Source organism: Mixophyes fleayi, chromosome 7 (assembly GCF_038048845.1).
Source record: "Mixophyes fleayi isolate aMixFle1 chromosome 7, aMixFle1.hap1, whole genome shotgun sequence".
Classification (NCBI taxonomy): Eukaryota; Metazoa; Chordata; class Amphibia; order Anura; family Limnodynastidae; genus Mixophyes; species Mixophyes fleayi.
The window spans coordinates 119,443,043-119,466,262 of NC_134408.1; the positions used below are offsets into that span (position 1 = coordinate 119,443,043).

General features: G+C 39.2%; 1 protein-coding gene across 2 annotated transcripts in view; it reads left to right on the forward strand.

The window, feature by feature from the left end:
* SESTD1 (SEC14 and spectrin domain containing 1) overlaps nucleotides 1–23,220 on the forward strand; it is a 109,200-nt gene that overhangs the window by 65,001 nt on the left and 20,979 nt on the right. For both annotated transcript variants that reach the window (XM_075180511.1, XM_075180512.1), the window contains 5 exons: nucleotides 3,889–4,100; nucleotides 10,923–11,045; nucleotides 13,329–13,523; nucleotides 15,111–15,225; nucleotides 21,660–21,819. In XM_075180511.1, coding sequence (XP_075036612.1) covers nucleotides 3,889–4,100; nucleotides 10,923–11,045; nucleotides 13,329–13,523; nucleotides 15,111–15,225; nucleotides 21,660–21,819 — 805 coding nt within the window. The remainder of the gene's footprint in view (nucleotides 1–3,888; nucleotides 4,101–10,922; nucleotides 11,046–13,328; nucleotides 13,524–15,110; nucleotides 15,226–21,659; nucleotides 21,820–23,220) is intronic.

The following is a 23,220-nucleotide window of genomic DNA, read 5'->3' on the forward strand; positions in this document are numbered from 1 at the left end:
TTGGCACATTTGGAAATTGGGGGAGAGAGAAAACAAATATAGTGTGTGCTCACCTATTTAGGTGAAAAAATTAAGCCTTTCATCAACAAAACAATTATGGAGAGATGATTGTGTCTCTGGTATCTTGTATAGCGGAACTTCTCCACTTGATTCCATAAATTCAAATGTTCATGATGTAAATATAGAAAAGAAAATAAGTAAAATAATGCACAAAAATGTGAAGAAATTACAGTTAAAACTCTGGTACGGATTGGAGACCCTGGATTCTAGAGTGTTTGGTCTACTTAAGTCCACTGGACACATATGTCTGGTAATATTGCACCTTTGTTCCTTTGGGATAAGCATTGCTTTTCTTCAAGATATGTACACTGGGTAAAACTCTAGACTTTACCAGTTGCAGTTAGCGGCATCCACAGAGTCAAAGTATAGTCAACTAGAAAGTCCGTCGCCATAAAGACCTCTGCACTTACTAAAGAGCAGGACCTGAAATTCGGCATGTACTGGTTTAGGTGTGTCCTGCTCTCAGTAAGTGCAGATGTTGCATTTGTCATTGAGGTCAGTGATCTTCATACCAACAGCTGTTTCGCTGTGTCCATCCTCAGTGATGTTCACACACCTGACTGTATCACCGGCACAATGCTTTACTCAGCAAGTCCTTAGGTTGTGTACACACAGAGCTTCTCAGCCCATTTTTGGAACTCAGATTGAATTAATTGTCCTCTGTGGAGACGTACACACAGAGCACTGAACTTGCAATGACCGAGGGAAAATGTGCAAAGAGCAAGAGAACATTTTCTTGCATGTTATGTCATTTATAGCATTTCATGTGTATTTTTAGAGGACAACTAGTCCTAGAAGTGCAATGTGTACAGAACCCAGCACATCGGAGCCTAAAATACTGACGTAGTCTCCACACTCAGAAGCCAAGTTTGGAATATGTTGTCCTCGTGATGATAGTCATCTGTGCAAATGCAGGACAAAGTATAGAAAACACTAAGCAGACATCACATTTAAGTATATAGAGAGGGAAGATTCTTTCTCAATCCTTCAGAATGGAAATATGCATTTAATCCTCACCGTGTATCTGATAATATTCTGTGTAACTTTAAAGCAGGCAAAATGTGCCGTTTGTATGAATAACAGCAGCCTGGCACCTCTTTTTGCTTTGTCACTATTAAATTCTCACCTCCCGAAATTGTTTCTTATGTTTGGGTAATTAGCTAAACACTGGGATGTTGTGAAATAAAATGCCTCTAGTTATGTAGAATTCCTGTTTACAGTGCACATGTGGTGGTGGCAGCCATTTTATAGCAAATGAATTGGCTCCTTTCTCATCTGTTTTGCTTAAGCCCATAAAATGGCTGCTTCTGTGTGTGCATAGTATGAGACGGATAAACTTTAATTAAAGTGATATAAGTCGGCAGTGAATACAGCAATCCGTGATATTGGCAGTAAATGGGTAGCCGATGCGCTTCTAGATATCTTATGTGGAGTACAAAGCCGTGGCAGGTGACAGAAGTTAAAATCTCCTTTGGGCAGCACAACAAAAACAATTGTTTGTTGAGTTGTTTGTTTTTTTGTTTTTGTTTTGTTTTTTCCTTTCTTTTAATTCTGAACCACAATTTCCAGTCTGAAATATGCTTACATTATGATTTTTGCTTTGGAATCATTTTTTGTCCTTGATTTTATCCCTGTGACCAGACTTAAAATAAATCACCCATTAAGAGTGGCATTACAGTATAATGCCGCCTGTTTTATAAAAAAAAAAAGTCTCACCGCTCAGAGAAAGTTTAATTTATAGCAGCAATTAAAGGAGCTGTGTTTCCTTTTTATGTCTTGGAGTTTCTCTAAATTGTGCTCTAAAAAGTCCCCAAAAGTGATATATATTTTAAGCAGGCCATTTTCTTTTATGTCATCATGTCTGGTGTTTGTTAGCATAAATCATGCAATATGGCTTCTGTTAAGTAAATTACCTCGTGTAGATATTTATGGAGCAGTTCAAACCCAAGCTATCCTTAAGTGAAACTAATAGCTTGAATCAGTGATCTCTGGTGATAATTATGTCAGTCGCTGAAAATTAATAGGAACATTTAAATTAATGTTGGGGATGATAGTTGAAGTAAAACCCCTCATCTTCCCAGCACGTTCATCTCAATAGAGTGTCAGAGGTCTTGAAAGTTATGTTGGCGCTTTAGCCATGTGATATAAACTAGCCGGCTGTAGGGAAGAGAGAGTGCTGTTTATATTTTATTGCAGAAAAGTAAAATGTAATGTTCTAAACAGTGATTGAAGTGGAAATGTATTGATTGTATGGAAAATGCAAGTGAATGGAATTTGAATGAGGTTTCCAATGACGGCAGTAGGAGAACTGGAGGTATGGCCATACCACCATACACCAGCCCACGTCAATCACTGGTTCTAAATATAAAATGGATGTATAAGTGCAGACTGTAGAAATGGTATAAATCTTTTGTATTGTGATAGGTTGATGTGTGCTGGTTATATAGCATGAAAAACAAAAACTGGGCATCTAGTTTGTCTTATCTGTGGTAGCGGTATCCATAGCTTCTCCGAGGTTATGAGTGCCTACAGATACATTGGTAAAGTTACTAGGAAGTGTTGACCAGGAAGTGTGTACTTCCTGGTCAACCAGGCCAACCCAGAATTGATGTCCACTACTTTTGAGTTTTTCATGCTGAGAGTAATACAGTTAACTAAATAGTTCTTTCTTTAGTCCTCAAGTGTCCATAAACCCTATCTCTCAGGGGTATTCCTGAACACAGATTCATAACATGGTGATATTGACCCAAAGCATGAGTCACTTTTTTTGCAGCGCATTTTAATATTTTGTACAGATCTATAATGTTAATGTAATGTATTAATGGAAGTATATTCACATACTTAAACTAAATGCAAGCTATTTAACTTTTTCTGCCTGAGATCAAATAGTTTTCCCTAAGAAGAGAAAATTACAATTTTCCAATAATATTTTTAACACCTCATTATTTAAATAATGAGGGTGATGAGTATCTTTAAAGTTTTTAAACAAAACACTTTGTTAAAAGAACACTGAACCATGCATCTAAAAGCTTATTTGTAGATTCATTTTGGGTCACGTCAATTATTACACAGTCGCATTATAGTAAATTGTCAGATCTGCACATCAAGGTCTTTATAGAGATGGGTGCTGGGAATATCTGCGTTCACTTTAGCCAACTAGTAATATCTAAAAGATGATCTTTCTAATTATTTATTCAAAGTATTGAGAAATGAAAAAAATCAATTGTTCAAAAAAATCCAGTTTTACTAGAAATAAATAGAATTTTGAAAATAAATATTTTGATTGGTTCCTGCTTTGTTACTCCCATCTTTCATAGATGCTTGGTTGATTTAAATGGTAAATCTACCCATCCAAGAAGTATTATTTACTTCATATTTTGATAAACATTTAGTGAAACATGAGCATAAGCTGCACAGATCATCATCACCATTTATTTATATAGCGCCACCAATTCTGCAGCGCTGTACAGAGAACTTGCTTACAGTCTAAATTCCCTAACATACACAGACAGACTAAGGTCAATTTTAATAGCAGCCAATTAACCTACTAGTATGTTTTTGGACTGTGGGAGGAAACCGGAGGACCCGGATGAAACCCATACAAACTCCACAGAGTTAACGCCATGGTCGAGAATTGAATTCATGACCCCAATGCTGTGAGGCAGAAGTGCTAGCCACTAAGCCACCGTGCTTCCCAGAGAATATAGCTTTCTGCATGTCAAACATGACTTACCAATGTTACCACCATATTACTTCTTTGTCTGTTGTTAATTAAGTAACACGGCATACGTTTTCATTCATATTGTCTCCTCTTTCTGTGGCATGAAGGTCATGAGCTGCTATCTGAACTTCAGCAGAGGCGGTTTAATGGTTCGGAGGGAGGGGTGGCATGGTCTCCAATGGACGATGAACTTTTGGCTCAGCCCCAGGTTATGAAACTTCTGGACTCCCTCCGAGAGCAGTATACTCGTTACCAGGAAGTGTGTAGACAACGTAGCAAACGTACGCAGCTTGATGAAATTCAGCAGAAGGTTATGCAGGTAAGAGAGCTCTGCTCCTCTTATGCGCTCTGTGTGTCCTTATGGTATGCCTCCTTGCATGTTTGTACTATACCCTGTGTCTTATGTCTTATGGTTAATTTGTTGGCTTTGAAAATACAAACACATGGAGAAATAAATAGAAACTCAGCAGAAGGAAAGTCTGTCCATCGCAACCCTTTTAAAATCAGGAATAATTAGATATCATTATTAGAATATCAAAAATAGAAACTGCAGCGCCGAGATAATTTCGGACAAAGCCTTCCATGATGGTCTATTCTGTAAGGCGCTGTGAATGACAAAACAAAAACCGCAATAGACCAAGCAGTTTATTTCACAGTAATAATAAAATCACACTTACATATAAATGAAATTCCTGCCAAAAATGGGGAAAATAAATCTAGCTGTCTGCAATAGTTTACACCTTTTTCCTGTCCATCGGTTTTGAGAAATGGTGTTTACAGTGGTGTGATTTTAAAGAAATAGTAAGTAAACTACAATTACAAAAAGTGAATATTTCTGAAACAAATGGAGATCATTAATTGTTAGCAATGAGTGCATGGTGATGTGTTTTCCCTGTGCCCAAGTCTGACTGGAGAGCAGGTTTCACGGTTGTCAAGTTACCCTCCTGCGTGGAAAAAACATGTCTGAACAAAGCAACCAAAATAGTCTTTAATACATACATGCTGTACTATCTGTAGCCTGTGAATACACCATATTACAGTAATATGCTGAAAGAGGGCTCCTTATTATCCCAACCCCACTACCTTCCCTGGGTCCCGTTGCTGCAGCCTCTTGAAGGAAGGAGGGTGAGCAGATCATTTTTTAAATGTAATTCCTTTCCAATTAATTAGCTTTTTAAGAGAGTCTCTGTCCTTGTGAATTTTAGTTAACTAATTCTAAAGGCATTATTATACTGTTCTTCTGCGTTGCCATTAAACATCCAATCAAATGGCACTATAGGCACTGTGCTAGGTTGATGATTAAACTGGCTGAAGGATGAGCTGATTAAAATAAGCTATTTAGCTTACTGTGGAAAGTTACTGTCATTGTTGCATTTAAATGGACTTGTTTACCAGAACATCAACCTCAATTGACATTAGTTGGATTAGAAACAGATATCTATGTGTTTGACCTGAATTACTAGTGTTGCATAGGAATATAGTCCGTAACTAATTCCCCATTGCTTTCCGTAATCGGTTGCACAATGCTACATTGAAATAGAATATTCACCGAGCAGCCACAACATTAAAACCGCCTGCCTAATATTGTGTAGGTCTTCCTCGTGCCCCTAAAATAGCTCTGACCTGTTGAGACATGGACTCCACAAGACCTTTGAAGGTGTCCTGTGGTATTTGGTACCAAGACTTTAGCAGCAGATCCTTGAAGACATGTAAGGTGCGAGATGGGGCCTGCTTCCAACACATCAACTTCAAGAACTGATTGTTCACTTGCACTTACAGGTGCCACTGTAATGAGATGATCAATGTTGTTCACTTCACTTCTCAGTGATTTTAACGTTGACTTCTCAGTGTATATATCTTGTTTTGGTTTTTCTAATCTGTATATTGGAACAAAAAATCTAAAAGGGATAATTTTTATATTTTTGTGGTATTACATCTTTGTATGCTGGTTGTAATTTGCTTTAGGTTTTCCAGCCTACTTTGTTGTCACTTAAAAAAAACAACAGAGTTCATGTTTGTTTAGTTGTCATTGAGCTTATTACAGCAGTTTACTACTATAGTCTGGATTTCTTGAAAGATCAAATTGACCTGAAGCAACAGGCTGCTCCAGTATCATAGTTTTAACACATTATTATTTCTAAGGGAGGGCTGGAATCATAACAAAATCAAAGATCAATTTTAACTAGTAGAAAACATTTTTTATACAGATTGGTGTTCGTGATGTCTAGAATTATGACAGGGGGGTTGTTTAGAAGAAGGAAAAAAACATCCAAGGTACAGGATTGGCAGCAATCATTAAATTTACTGATAGCAGAAAAAGTAGAATCATTAAAAATAAAATCACTGGGCTTGTGTGTTTGAGGGAGGCTTCAGGAGCAGTAGGCACTACCCAATGTGACACGGCCATGCCCTCTTTTCATCGGTACGCACTGTCCTGATGTCTGTACACATTTTACACTGTTGGGAGGAAAACAACACTGATTGTCGATAAACAAGAGGACTGACTGTCACAGTGCTTAATTACATTGAGCTCATATGGAAAATGATCTTGTAGCTTTAAAGCACTCCTCTCACCTAGACACACCGGAGGCCTCTGTCTAGTAGCTAAACCAACAGTCTGTTGTTTCACTAGAAACTTAGGATCCTGATCCAGAATTTAGCCCTTAGAGCTATAACAAAGTAAGTAAGAGCTACTTGTCCCTGGTTCTGCTCCTTGATCTCTCTGCATCTCGACACAGTTGACCATCCTCTCCTCCTTGACACCCTTCACTCCCTTGCCCTTCATGGCACTGACCTTTTCTGGTTTAACTCCTTCATCTCTGATTGTTCTTTTACGGTGTCTACTTCTGGTACCTGCTCTCTCCTGTCCCTCTATCTGTTAAGGTTCCCCAAAGCTCTGTCCTTGGCCCATTACTTTTCTCTCCTTACACCTCCGCTCTTGGTCAACTGATCCGCTACTTTGACCTCCAATATCACCTCTGTGCCGACGACTCTAATCTACCTTTATCCCCCTGATCTCTCTCCCTCCCTCTCCCGTGTGTCCGACTGCTTCTCTGCCATCTCCACCCAAATGGCTGGGTTACCTCAAGCTCAACATATCCAAAACTGAGCTCATCTTTTCACCACCTAGTGTCACATCCCCCTCCTCTGATTTCCATTAAGGTTGATGGTGTGGCGACCTCTATCCTGTTCCCCACACACGATGCCTGGGAGTTGATTTCACTCCCCATGTCCAGTCCCTTGCCGATACCTGTCGCCTCCATCTCCACAACATTGCCGATATTCGCCCTTTCCTCTCTCTTGATGCCCCCAAGTCCGTCATTCATTTATGCTTTTGTCATATTCTGCCTTGATTATTGCAGTCTGTGCTAAATGCTGCATCATGACTAATCTTCCTCTCCGACGTTCCTCTTCTGTTATGCCTCTCTTCTAAACCCTCTATTCACTCCTCATTCCCTCCAGAATACATTCAAGTTGCTTACCCTCACTTATATGTAACTGTAATGCCTCTTCTTCCTACAATATCAGCCTTGTCAAGAAATACTCCCCTACTCGACCGCTATGTTTTGTCAGTGACCTTTGCCTCTCCTCTTCACCTATCGCCATCTCACACTTCCACCTCCAGGACTTTCCCCACGCTTCTCCCCACATTTGGAATTCCCCTTCCTGCCTAATCAGTCTCTTCCCCCAACGTCGAATGTTTCAAATGCTCCCTCAAAACTCACCTTTTCACACTTGCCTTCCCGACTCCCTCTATAGAGAATTCCATTCTCACTCTCCACCTTCCCATTTCACTCCACCACTATCATCTCCATATACTATCCTAATCCACTTATTAGCTCTCGACAGTTATGGGGCCATTATGGAATATACAGATCAATTGAGACATTCAAATTGCACATCAAATATCTGCTGTGATTTCTGGCAGACAAGGAGAATTAATTCTGATTAGCGTCCAAACTAGCAGGTTCTGCCATCTCGTGCCACTTCTGCATTAGAATAAAGTCTGACAATGTAAATCCATTGTTAGCATATTAGACCAGAAAAAATTGTATTGTAATTGTTACAAAGCGTCTAACGTATTATTTGGCCACATTAAGGAAACCCATAAAGGGGACATATTTTTTATTTTATATATAATACCGTATGAGAAGTTTTAGTAACCACATTGAGTAAAATAATAATTATGCAGAGTGATGCACGCAGTGTATAGACAATGTTTTTATATGTCTCTGATTAATTATTCATCATACTTTACAGTAGAGTTAGTTAGTTTAGTTCAGTATGTTATGAAGATGCTGTTGCAGCAGAATGGTGTGCTGTTCTGTGAGAGTTAATCAGTAGTCTGGGATATGTCTTGTGTGATTATAGGAAATGTCATTTGGTTAGGTTGCACTGACAAAACTACTTATCCCTGAAGTCTTAATCCCAGTCTGGATGAGTCAGTGATACATCTGAGAAAGGGGTCGCTGCCAAGTCCGTCACATGACACCAGAAGCAACAACAGACCTCTCTTGTACAGTGTGGAAATGGGATTAGCCCAGATGTCTGTTCTCCTCACAGAATCGCTACTGATTGAAACCATGCACCTTGCTCAATGTCTATGTGCATATAATATACTATGTGCGACAGGGGAGGGTGCTGAAAGCACAAGGCTTATTTAAGTTGGATATAACGAAAAGGACATTCTAGATACTTCAGTTGAGGGATGTAATTCCAGTAGTATTGTTATTATACTTCAGTAACTTGGCCAAGTTAATACGACTTAGCAGAGTTGTCTGTACTGACTAACACTTGAGAACAATATAATGTGTTTGTAATACTATATAAACTGCATAATACCAATTTTTTTATACCTCCCCTTAAATGTGCTGACTGTGTAAAGCTGACCACACATGGTCCTATCCTGCTCCTAACCCAAAGCACGGAATAACAGGATCCATTTGCAGTTTAACCTGATAGGGAGGGGTTGGACAATTTGGAAATATCTCCCCATTAGGTATCATATTTAATATTGTCGGCAGGTAACTGCACACAAAGGCAGAAAGTGGTCATCGGTCAACCAGATTTATGGGTGTGCCAGAAAATAATCCAGTGGATTTAGGTTAGATTATATTAGGGCAACAGAGGAATGTGTAATCGTATTTCCAAGGTGCTTTATTTATCCATTTTTTTATATAACGTGAACATACACGGTGACCAATATGGGTAATTGGAAAGATTATCCACCTTTGGACACCCACTGTGATTTAGGGGAACTCTGCTATTTAGGGTGCTCCTCCATGTGCTCCTTTTGTGAGGTTGTCATTAAACAGTTTAGAGGGGGTCCCCTGCTCGGATCCTTCCTTTCTCCCAGCTGTAAGCATTAAAGCAGCAATCCAATAACATGGGAGAGTGTAGGGCAGCCATAAACTGGTGTCTAAATAGCAGGGATTGTCCAGATATAGACATACATATTTGTTATATTCTGAAATGACAACGTGTATAAACAAGTAATACAAAGTGTTCAATAATGTCATAATTTTTAAAAGAAGAGAAAAATACATGGTCTGTGTGCCATTTTTAAAAAGAAAAAGGGAGGAAAAGGAGCACCTTATTCAGAAATCACTAAAACTGTGGCCAAATGAACTCGTTGTGTGAATGGTCTGCATAGTACATACATCACCCAATAGAGAGATCACTGAAATAGTGGCAAATAGTTATGGTGTACCGGGAGTGGGCGAAGTAAACGTAAACCAGGGCTCCAAAATTTAATCAAATGTGTCTCCTTTTCCTTGTAGTTGTAAAATATCTCCATAGCAGTGTTCTCCCCAGCACCTATTTCCTGGTTGCTCCACCCAGATGTTTTTACTGCCACCCGGCTCTTGGAGCCCAACAGAGTCCTATTGCAATTGAATAAACCAATGTTTCTCCTATTAGAACAGGCACTATGTGACCACTACAGCCAGCAGTGTGTGTTAGACCACTGACCACCAGTCCTGGCAGATGTGGGCAATAACCTCCAACATTTTTCTGTATTATTGCAAAGTATTACATCTATCCCCTACCCGGCTACTTCTGAATGCCACCCGGCTGGCAAAATTTTCTGGGGAGAACACTGCATAGAGGCAATAAACAAGATTTTGTTCTGGGCATGCTGAAGGGGAGGCGAACACGAATCCTGCCAATATTTAGATATGTATCAGATTTGGCTGTGTTTTAGATATGAGGCAAGTTTACTAGCATGTGCTCTAAAGGCAGAGAAAGGAAGGCATGAGATTCAACATGTAGTGTCTAAGGGCTAGATTTACTAAGCTGCGGGTTTGAAAAAGTGGGGATGTTGCCTATAGCAACCAATTAGATTCTAGCTTTTATTTAGTACCTTCTACAAAATGAAAGCTAGAATCTGATTGGTTGCTATAGGCAACATCCCCACTTTTTCAAACCCGCAGCTTAGTAAATCTAGCTCTAAGTGTCTAACATCTGTTTGGGCATTACATGATTTCCTCTAAAACTTTGAGATCTTGGGACAGTGCCACCAGAGGTGAATAAATCTCCTATACATCCCTTTTAAATATATAGTATGAAAGTTATTTTTCAAAAGAGAAATGTTTTGAAAAGTACACTTAACCTCAAAACTCCTTTCCGATATAAACCATGGAATTAAAATAAATTTTTATTATTAAGCTGGTATTGCAGCTCTAGATCAAATTAAAATATTAATCCTCTCTACATAACAGGCCACCGAAGTTCTGTCTACATCTTTTGGACTGTGTCCTGATTGGATATGATACAGGTCAAGAACCTGAGACATGATTAGCCGTAGCCTAGTGTATGAATCAACCAATCCACACAGTAGATTTCTGCTAAGCAAGTCTCACTGTCTGCTTGTTTGTAGTTGCACATTCACGTTAACATGGCAGCCTGCTGCATAGTAATAATTTTAAGTATAAACATTGCAATTATTTCGAGTCTATTATTCGGCTTGGTAAAACACAGACTTTGATATATGTTAATGTCAAATACTGGCTTTACTTGCTCTTTAAATGGACTTGATGTAGTTTGTCGTGTGTATAATTCTATGCCTTACTTTGTGTTTGTGCTTTCTAGGATGATTTTGTTTCTCTAAATATCTCAGTCATGGCATTTGTCCTTTACGCAGGTTGTAAACTGGCTGGAAGGGCCCGGATCAGAACAGCTGAGAACCCAGTGGGGAATTGGAGACTCCATCAGAGCATCTCAGGCTTTACAACAGAAACATGAAGAGATTGAGAGTCAGCACAGTGTAAGAGTAGACATGCCAATGTAGTGAAATCATTTGACACTGCTCACCATGATTATTAGTATGCTGTCCTTTTCTTCATGTGTCAATCATTGTAGTTTCTCTGCATATCTTCTATACTCTAATATACCACATACAGTACACAGATACACTTGTACTGTCGGCTGTAGCATATATGGTGCTCCAATCATTTACAAACGGAAACCGGAGCACCTGTGTGATCTGACATTTCAGCAGGTTCATATAATGGGCATACAGTCAAAAACATTAATTAAATATTTTAAAATATGACTGTTGCCAAAAATGCACCATATGTTTCCCTTTGGGTGTGGAATACTGTTAAGTCCTCATGGTAACCTAATTCCATCTTTACAGTTTATCAAGGATCTTTATTGTATGAGAATAAAGATTCAATTTGGAGATTTCCTGGGGGGGGGGGGGCACATTTCGTGTTGGGAAAAGCTGGACACATGGTAATTCTACACATACTGGAGGCTCATTTATGTAATATTTTATCTATTGAGTCATCCAATGGGAGAGGAATTAGTGATACAGTGGAATGATGTTTTACTGGATAAACCACATTGGAGCGTTCAGGACATTAAGGTGGTTTGATACAAAACAAAGGAAGGTCAGCCAGCTGGCGTTATATAAAGAAATGTTGATTATAATAACCTTACTCTCAGAAACACACATTGTGGGGTTTACATGCTTGAATTCCGTTTAAAGCCTATTGGAGAGCTGCAATCTCCATGGTTTTATTACTGTATCTTACCACAACTAGTAGAACCATGGAGATTCCTCTTCTGGGCCGTCGTTGCCTTCTTTAATGTATCTACCCTATTTTATGGTGGTTTATAACTGAAACTTTACGTCATTCATTAAACTGTTTTACAAAAGGTTTTCATTAAAGACTTTTTATTTAAATGGGGCTTTCACCTTCTGAGAATTTTAACTACTTGGCTGTTAAATTCCTTCCTGCAACTTTTACCAAGCACTTTGCTTTATCCTTTTGGATTTATTCCAGGCTATCGTATCAAACCGTTTAAATTAAGCGGTTCGTCAATTAAAGTGTATTTATTTTCAGAGGAAGTGTAGGTGGCATTCCTTAACATGATGTTAGATTGGCTTTTAAACATTGACTTCCTGGATATCTGGTACTTCAAACTGGCCAGACATTTGCATCCTAGAACATTCAGATGCCATTCACAGTGCAATGCATGTATGGAAGGCTGTGGTCACCTGCTGATGGTTAAATAGTGTGGGTATAGTGCTTACATATTCAGAAACTGAGAATGAAGATTGTTGCCTCTATTACCTGCAGCCATTATATTATTCCAGCAAATACATTCCTGCTTAAGTTGTTTCTATCTATTGAATCTCAGTACGGACCGCTCTGCCTTTACAAGATAACATTATTACCTGTCATTAATTGAAAGGGTGACGTTCAAGCTTAACCAGCTTCATTCCAATATGCTCTCGCTAAAAGTATCTGCTTTTCATAAATAGCTAGAACTTACCTAATGGCCAGTTTGGGTTTTTTTTTTTGTTTTTGTTTTGTTGGGGGAGGGTTACAGGGTAAAGCATTGCTTAGAGATATCTCATTTAGGAGTTAAAATGGTACATGTACCATCACTCATACACAAGTCCTTTTTATTTGGTGACTTTTGTCTCTATATTTATGCTTTTGCCAGTAGAGGGACCATTAGTTGAAACAATGCCAGCGATGAACACTAGAGGGTGTATTCACTAAGCGGCGGTTTGATTCTCTGCGCTTTGCCGTAATTTTTTAAAATGGTTATAAACCCGATGGACTTTGTCTTTAATAAAATTGTCCTTTTAATAAAAGAAAAAAAATCATGGCACAGCGCCAGCAGATCGCTGAAGCTGCCTCTTAGTAAATATACCCCTAGGGCTAAGGACTTGGGTGCATTTAATTGCATGCATCACCTACACATGTTGGAGAGGACCATTTTATGGCCTGAACAATATTCATGAAAATGTACCTATCCTATGACTAAAATCCAGTGCCTCCTGATTTCACCAGTTCATACAGAATTGTTACGGATTTGCAGATATTTGCTCGGCTGCATTTTCAAAAATATTTGTTCAGCCTAAAATAAAGTCTTCCTCCTCTTGTGCCTATGTTACGGCTAATGCCTTTCTTTTCTTAATAAAGTACAGGGCAGGCGATATTTTATTGCTTTTATTAGGTGGTGCCATTGTTGTTTCTGTCAGATGCTATTTCCATGTGGTGAGAAGAACATTACCTTTGTCATATTGTAGGAATGGTTTGCTGTGTACGTTGAGCTGAACCAGCAGATTGCAGCGCTCTTAAACGCCGGTGACGAGGAGGATCTGGTGGAGCTGAAGAGTCTGCAGCAGCGGCTCAGCGACGTCTGTTACCGACAGGCGAGCCAGTTAGAATTCCGCCAGAACCTGCTGCAGACAGCACTGGAGTTCCATGGAGTTGCCCAAGAGGTATAGTTCAAAATAATATGAAAATGGATACATTACTGCAATCAGCCAAAGTTTATCATAGGTGCCATCAATCTAAAATAAAATGTTTTAATAGAAAATTATTATTTTACATTTTGAATACATTCTCAAATAAAAAGTATTTGTCAAAACTTCTTATATAGTAAGTGCTGCTCTCTTGTCCTCTCTTATAGAATGTGCATACATATCACAAGCTGATCACATTCACAAGATTGTCTCTGAGCTTTAGAACTCCCCTTACATATACTGCAAGTCATTCTTGTATTCTGACGCGATACTGGCCACGGATGCATCAATAGATCATTCAATACAGTTGTTTTCAGTCTTATTGTTAGAAAACCGCAAAATAAAACCATGCGGGTGTCAGTTGGTCCAATCAGTTTCTCTTATTGAAGCTATGTCAAATGGATAGTGTAATGTACGTGAAACAACAGCTTGTTTCTTTAATCTAATTAAAACTAATTACATATGACAGGTTAATGTACATAGTAGTTTTTACCTGCTTTAGTGATCACTGCATTTGGTGGTGTGGTCCAACACAGTAAGCAATCTCTTGTGCTCGGGCAGACTTTTCTTAAACTAAGGGTGAATCCACTAGAAAAGTGAAATGTTCTGTAGTTCCTGTGTTGTGGCAGAATAAATGGCTCGGCTCAAATTGAGGTCTGTGGCGTGTGCTCAGTCCACTGTGTGCGACCAGCAACCACATGATAAAAATGACAGTGGGTGCAGACTGTGGGGCTCATTTTGAGTTAGACATATGTCAATAGTTTTTTTTGCATTTTGTATACACGCATGCATCCGCAGAATTACTGGTGCTATATAAATAAATAGAGGACGATGATAAAATCTAATGCACTGCCACAAGCTCACACAAGTAAACACTAGGGAACGTACCTTAGCTGGAATGAAACCTAAATGTCCTGTACTCTTTCCCCTATGATGTCACATTCCAGGCACACCTACAAGTTATTTCAGTGTGTGTGCGTTTTCACATCCACAACTTGGGGCATATTCAATTCCGATCCGATCGGAAAATGCGCACTACTGCCGGTAATACGGTATCGCAATAACGCGGATTTTCGTAGGCAGCCCTATGGGCTGCGAACGAAAATCCACGTTATTGCGGTACCGCGGATTACGTTCACGGCCGTTCCGGCTCGATCCCGCGAATCTGGATCGGAATTGAATATGCCCCAAAGGGTCTTGTGGATTAGATAAATGGATTATAGAAGGGTGGGGGGGACAAGACAGCGGAAGTAAGTGGAGAGCTCTACTAGAGGAAGAAAAAATAAATAAAGGGTTAACGCATGAAATGTGCATGCTCTATGAAACACCACTGTAGGTGTTACCCCTTATTGGTATTGCAATGTTGATGTAATTGGTATTTGTATAGGCTGCTTTTGTTTTTCTTTTCTTCTTTTTTTCTTTATACAAACTCTCTTCCCACTACTTGTAAAAATAAAATATTATTTGTATAAAAGCCTTTTGTTTGCGGAGCTTAGTAACAGCTGGCATCACAGTTCTCAACCTTGCAGAAGTCTGATTTCTAAATATGACTTGTTTTGTCAGTTATCACAGCAATTGGACAGCCTGCTGGGGATGCTGTGTGTTGATGTAGCCCCTTCAGATGGAGCTGCCATTCAGCAAACATTAAAACTGCTTGAAGAGAAGCTGAAGAGTGTTGGTAAGGAGCAGACAGCCACATTTCCACCGTCTTTACAATGCAAATCTAGATGAATCCTTCTCTGTCCACTGGTAATTGGCAGTCACAGACAGATTGGGCGTACCATATGGCTATGGTTGGCACCTAACCTGGAGCTTTTCAGGGACAGCCTTAGATTTCACTCACGTGCCCAGGGACAATTACTTTACCCCCCCCCCCCGACACCCGACTGCCATACAGAGCATTCAAAGTAAGTGTTTTATATCTGTCTGTGAGCCTTGAGGAAAAATTAAAAAATAATATGACTTAAATTGTCATAATTACTGATAGCCTGACTGTGTTAAACCTTGCATCATTTATAACTGTCTGAGATGAGATATTTTAAAAGATTTAAACTTTTTTAGTGTCCTGCAAATTTTCACAATAAGGTGTCCACCAGGTTGCACTGTTCCTTTGAAGTCTATGGGTTATAGACCAATGTACATGGGCTAAACAAGTCTATGGGGCAACTTCAGTTCAGCACGAGGTTTGTGACGAGACCCCGTGGGATGTTGGGGTACTAAAACATTTAATTACCGTATATACTTGTGTATAAGCCGAATTTTTCAGCACATTTTTTATACTGAAAAAGCCCACCCCCGTCTTATACTCGTCAATAAGTTTTCCCAATTTTTTGCAGTAAAATTAGGTGCCTCGGCTAATATTCATGTCGGCTTATACTCGAGTATATACAGTAATTATTTTTACTTGCAGCTCATAGATATGCCTGGAAATGGGTGCTAGAGAACATCACACGAAGCTCTAACGGGACTTTGCGCGTAATTGAATCCGCCACTATATGGCAGCTTTATTTGATATTATAAAGTCCATGTTGAATAAATTCTGTCCATGTTTTACTGAATCTAAAACTACACAAAATATAAAAGGATAATCTTTAAAGCTAGTATGGATAATAAAATAGGAATTGACATAAGCAGATAATCCTTGGACAATCACCTCTATACCCTATTGTAATTGAATATGTAAAGATTGCTATGTAAATAAGCAGCTTCATTTCTGGAGTGTAAACTTCATGATATGACAATTACCCAGTGCGTATTCAGAGCATGACACATGTCAACAGGGCTGCCACCAGAAATTGCGGGGTCCAGTACAAATGTAACAGGCAGGGCCCCCCTCTTTCCTTCTCTCACCCCACCTTCATTTTTAAATTATTCTCTACCCAACATTTGCCTTCCCCCCCCCATTCTTTACAGTCACCCCCCCATCCCGGTTCCATCTAACCCCTGCAGCAGTTTACTTACCTCTCTGCGTCTTCTTGTTGTCTCCTTTCAGCTCCTCTCTATTGACAGTGTTGCGACGTTAATTAATCTCTGTCCGTGAACTGGGGGGCTGGGACTGGAGCAAATAGCGGCAACTGTGGGGCCCCAGCATCTTTGGAGCGGAGGCAGACATGCTGCCTACAAGGGGGCCCACTGACACATCCTTAATTATGCGCAGAGGTCTCTCCCTACACCGCCTCTCACATCTCAGGCATAGCTGCTGCCTAGAAAAGGCGCCTACTACCTCCCTTAATTCACTGCGGATTCTCCGGTCCCTAATAAATTTGTTTGGACCCATGGCTAGTGGGGCCCCACTCTGTTGCTGGGCCCCCTATAGCTGTACTCCCTGTACCCCCCTGATGGTGGCCCTGCATGCCAATGCTAAGATAGAATCCACCTACAGACCGTTTCACATTTGTTATAGCTCATCAGTGTAGGATAAAGGTTTCTGCTCAGCATGTAAGGTGCTATAGAGGTAGCCTCTTGGAAGCATAGAGGGTCAACAGGCAAAATACAGGACATGCAAGAAGCGTAAATGCAAAAATAGTGGGACATTGAGCATGTTACTATACATAAGACCTAATAGGTAATGCATATAACAAACCGGTGTTGTACAGATCATACAAGAGGTGTGATATAAAGATGCGCAGGTTGAGCAGATAAGAAGACAGGAGAAGACCTTACGGTCTAATGGGACATATTAGCCCCTCCATTCCAGATCACAGACTTGTAGTCTTTTTAGTCAATACTGTGCCCATTAGGAATTGAAAGTGTGACACAGACTGGTGCTGACACACTAATGAAAAGGTTGTAGAGCTGGTTTGATATAATGCAGTTTGTCCTTTTTGTACAATATTAATTTATTCCTGTCCCTCATCCTCCTTTTTGTTGAAATCATTATAGAGCTCAACATTACACACACTTACAATTGTTGTGGAAGCTGATGGCGAACAAGATTAATATTCTAGTATGTAGTAAATGAATACACAGTAATGCTCATTGTTCCCATCCGGTTCAATCTGTACCATGTAAGCTAATTATACAGCAGAATCCAAGTTAATGATTTGTCAATAATAGCTCTCAGTATTCCCAGCAATGTCTAATTCAGATCTGTCACTTGCTGATACTTTCACATAAAGGAAAAATCACGAAAAAGTGTAATAAATATGAGACATTGTCTATAAATGAGGATAAATCCAAAAGGGTTAATATAAATAGACCTTTTTGTACTGTATAATTATTCTTTCAGTTATCTGTTATGGCATATAGGAAAACACTTTAGTAAACTTGTCTAAGATTATAGTTTTTGCTAAATTGATGTAGCAGAAATATTCATTAGGCTCTGTGCTTGTTATTAGTGGCAGTGATGTGGGTTCAAAGTGTCTTACAGGTACTTAGACTAGGTCACTTTCAGTGTTTTGTAGGTGCAGTAACTGACTGATCATTTGTATTAAACCTCGGACTCAGATTTTTTTTTGTGCTCTAGGCCCTAAATTCAGCAAGGATGAGGGAGCATATGGATCATATTCTTCTCTCACTGCTGGTACTAATTATTAGGTGATTTGGGTTTAGAAATCCCTATGTGTGTAGTCCCTGAACTGTTTATACCACAAACCTTTTTCTATGTATTTTTTTTTTTAATACTCCGCTAATGGAAACATATGGAATTTGACGGTAGATCAGAACCGCTTGGTCCATCTAGTCTGCCCATTATTTTTTTTTTAACCTATGGTAACCTTAAACCTTATTTGATCCCTTATTCTTTATAAGGGTATTCTTATGTCTATCCCAAGCATGTTTAAACTGCTCTACTGTATTAGCCTCTACCACATCTGATGGGAGGCTATTCCACTTATTCACTGCCCTTTCTATGAAGTAGTTTTTCCTCAAATTTCCTCTGAACCTACTTCCCTCCAGTTTCAGTGCATGTCCTCGTGTTCTAGTACTTCTCTTCCTTTAAAGAATGTTTCCCTCATGTACCTTGTTCAAACCCTTGATATCTTTGAAAGTTTCTATCATGTTCCCCCTTTCCCTTCTCTGCTCCAAACTATACATATTAAGATCTTTTAGTCTTTCCGGGTAAGTTTTGCACTGTAGGCCATGCACCATTTTAGTTGCCCTTCTTTGTACAGTTTCTAATGTATTTAAATCCTTCTGGAGATATGGCTTCCAGAACTGAAGTCAGTATTCTAGATGAGGCCGTACCAATGACCTATACAGTGCCATTATTACTGCTTTCTTTCTGATACGGATTCCTCTCCTTATGCAACCAAGTATCTGACTTGCCTTCCTCATTGCTTTGTTACATTGCTTTGTTACATTGCTTACCTGCCTTTAAGTCACCTGAAATAGTGACTCCTAATATCCCTTTCCTCTTCAGTAGTTTCCATTATAATGCCATTAATAATATATTTAGCCTTTGGGTTTTTGAGACCCAAGTGCATGATTTTGCATTTTTGTGGCATTATACTGTAGTTTCCACTCTTGACCATTCCTCTAGTCTGCCTAGATCATCAATTATTTGTTTTACCCCTCCTGGTGTGTCTACCCTGTTGCGTATCTTTGTGTCATCTGCACAACGCCATACTTTCCCTTGCATACCATTTACAATATCTGCAATAAAGATATTCAAAAGCACTTGTCCAAGTAGAGATTCTTGGGGTACTCTACTGGTAACCTTTCCCTCCTATGAATGCACACCATTTACTATAACTCTCTGTTTTCTATCCTGCAACCAAGATATTATCCATTCAACCATCTTAGAATCCAATCCCAAGCTTTCAAGTTTATTTAACAGTCTGCGATGTGGGACCGTGTCAAAAGCCTTACTAAAGTCTAGATAAGCTACATCTACACCCTTCCCCCGATCTATTACTTTAGTCACCCAGTCAAAAAACTCAATAAGATTTGTTTGACATGATCTCCCCCCAGTAAATCCATGCTGTTTGGGATCCTGTAAGTTACTGGATTTGAGATATTCTACAACTCTCTTTCTTTTAAGAGTGTTTCCATCAATTTCCCTACTACTGATGTAAGGCTCACTGGTCTGTAGTTGCTGCCTCTTCCTTGCTTCCACTCTTGTGCAGTGGGACTATATCTGCTTTTTCCAGTCCTCTTAAATTACTCCTGTAGCTAGTGACTGATTGAAAAATTCTGTTAATGGTGTTACCAGCACCCCTTTAAGCTCTTTTAGTATCCTTGGATGTACCCCATCTGGCCCCATTGATTTATCCACTTTCAGTTTTGAGAGCTCTATTAGGACCATCTCCTCTGTAAATGTACTTGTATCTACCTCAGTTTTATGAGTATACCTGTGGCCCCTTCCCCACTCTTCACTTTTATGTAGTGAACACTAAGCAAAATAATTATTAAGATGATCTGCTATCACCTTGTCTCCCACAACAAGACCCTCACTCTATGTCTTTAGTCTTATTATTCCTCCTTTTGTTTTTCTCCTTTCACTTATATATCTAAAAAAAAGTTTTTGCCCCCTTTACCCACTGACTGGGCCATTTTCTCTTCAGATTGTGCCTTTGTACATCCGATTACCTTCTTAGTCTCCTGTCTAACAAGATGCACCTCTTTGTCTTCCTTATTCTGAGTCTGCTTATATCTCCTGAAGTCAAACTTTTTTTTTTTTTTTTAATTTCAATCTACTTCTTTTGCAAACCACACTGGCTTCCTTTTCCTTGTACTTTTCTTAAGTCTTTTGATACAAAGGTCTGTTGCTTTAAGTATTGCACTTTGTAATATTTCCCACCTCTCCTGCATGCCTTTCAAGTCTTTCTACACTGCCAAAGAGTCACTTACACAATTTCCCATGTCTGCAATTCATCCTTCCTAAAATCTAACACCTTTGTTTTTGTGTGGTATGCTTCGGTCTACTAAACCAAAATGCTTGATGATTACTGGATCCTAGGTTCTCACCCACAGTTACATCAGATATTGTGTCACCATTTGTAAGAATTATGTCTAATATTGCGTCTTTGCAAGTAGGCTCCCTCTATGTTTGCTTGAGGGATGCTCCCCGCAAGGAATTCAGAATGTCCCTACTTCTAGTTGAACTTACAAAATACCCCCCCCCCCCCCCCAGTTCACATCAGGTAGATTAAATTCTCCCATGATTATTACCTCTCCTTTTAATGCCATTTTATTGATGTCCTGCAGTAAATTCCTCTTCTTGACCGGGTGGTCTATAGATCACCCCAGTACAAAGAACAGCCTTATACCCTGTTTCTATGGTCACCCAAAGGGCCTCAGTTTTTTCTTCAATACTTTTGTATTAAAGTAGTATTTATGCTTTTATTGACATACATTGCTACTCCTCCTCTGATTCTTCCCACTCTGTCCTTCCTAAATAAAGTATATCCTGGTATAGCTATGTCCCAGTCATGATTTTCATTGCATCATGACTCCATAATGTCACAATATCCAGATCATCCCTTGTCATTTAAAGCAATTAGTTCTGGAATTTTATTTCCTAAACTTCTAGCATTAGCGCACACAGCTGTAAGAGATTTGTTTGTGCATTTTCTGTTCCTATCTTCCATGTTTACCTCTTTGTTAGCCTGCAGAAACAATACCGCTTGTTTGGGGGAGCAGATTGTTTTATTCCTGTTTAGTTCACTGCCCTCCTCTGCTAGTTTAAATTGTTCCTGATGAAGCTTCCAAACTTATTTCTCACTAAAAGCAAAACAAAGTAAAGTTATAGGACATCACCGACCCCAATTTCTCTATAATGTAAACGTCATACTTCTGTTAGATAAGAGCCGGGTAACTGTGCAGCAAGAGTTAGAGATGCTTCTCTTTAGAAAACCCAGCCTTAATGAGCATGCCGTCTCCCATTGTCTAAAGCCGGGGATCGGAGCAAAACACTAATTTACTCACTCAAGCCTTTATAATGGTCTTAAAATTGTCAGAAACACCTCAGAGTGGAATAACTGACCCAGCATCATCTTAAGCGTCTCAATATCTTTGTGCCTTTTAATTAACACTTCAGTGTTACAACCTAAATATCGGCACAAGCATACAACCAGTGGGCTGACGCCAGAGAATGTTCCTTTATAAAACATGACAATGATGTTTTTGTTAAATAGCTTTTCATGAAGTTCTGAAAAATGTCTTTGCTTGTAGACACCGGCCTCCAAGGCTTACGTGAGAAAGGTCAAAGTCTTCTGGATCAGATTACAAGCCAGGCATCTTGGGCTTACGGAAAAGATGTTTCAAGTGAAAACAAGGATAATGTGGATCACATTCAAGGTGTAATGGAGGACATGCAGCTACGGAAGCAAAGGTGAGCTGGCCAATCACAGGTGATCCATATCATATGAATAACGTGAAGTGATGCAGGCACTAGATTCAATAAAATTCAATATAAAGTGATGCAGACCGGGTATCCTGAAACCATAATAATATGTATAAAATACATCAGTTGTCAAGTGGAGCAGCCATGTTAACCTACAACTGTTGTTTGTTGGATGCTAAATGTATAAAACCTAGAGAAAGGTGCCAAATAGTGTAGTATTTTAGAACGAATACAGTGCACTGCAAGTTGTGGTAATAGGTATACCAAATAAAAATGAAACAAGGGCTTATCTGTAGTGATGGACTTCAAAATTGCTTCATTGTAAATGTCAAGGCTTTTACCAGGTGCGCATGGAACACAGACAAGTAAATATAGTGTAGTCATTTTATATAAATGCTTGGAAGAAGAAACGAAGAAAAAGAAAAAAAAAAAACATACTTCAGTTAAACATATTAAACAAATTATCTAGATGACCGGACAAAGTCCGATGATTCTGCCACTCGGCACAGGGGATGAAGTCATCAGGATGAACTTAAGCTCTTCATCTGGATAACTATCTGTACCTGCTCACCAGGGTGATCTTTCTGATCCTGGACTGCTCTCCCCTGTGTGCAAGCTACATCTCTAGAGGCAGAGGGGGCTTAAGCAACTCTGCTCCCGTACTCCAGTAGTGTCAACATCTTTGGATTGTCATATATATATATATATATATATATATATATATATATATATATATATATATATAATTTATTATTTTCTTGTTCTCTGTCTGTTTTGTGGGTCTCCGAGGAATTGGGCCCTGATACAAGCCTTGTCATTTACAGCGGAGCAGTTCTGATATCCCTAAACATCACTACAGATTGTTTGCCCTTGTTTAATGTTTATTTGATACATTAGTCAGTCTTTTACCACTATCTATAGTGCACTATTTTTTGTGCTAAATTACTATATTAAATCACTGCACATCTTTTTCCTCTATTTTACAGATCCATATCCTGAACGTTTAATTGGGAAAAATGCCTTTGGAAGCTCATTGTAGCAACCATGGTAAAATGGCAGTGTGTATGGTGACTCTAGAACCAATGGTATTGTGTGCCAGACCCATATACATGCATTTTACTACAGGTACATTTTGTAATAATAAACCCCAGGGGGTACAAGCCCTGGCACAGATTAATGTGTTAGAGTTTTCACTCTCTATTTTCTTTGTAAAAAAAAAAAAAAAATCAACTTTCCTTTTAAATATCAGTCTGCTCTGAAGCAAAGGTCTTATAGGAATTACAGTTTAGTCCCAAACTGTAGGCGATCTGGAGTTAGGAGGAATGTGTCCTATTGAAGTTCAATATCGCAGTGTAAATATAAATCTGTCCAGTATTTGTGCATATCTCC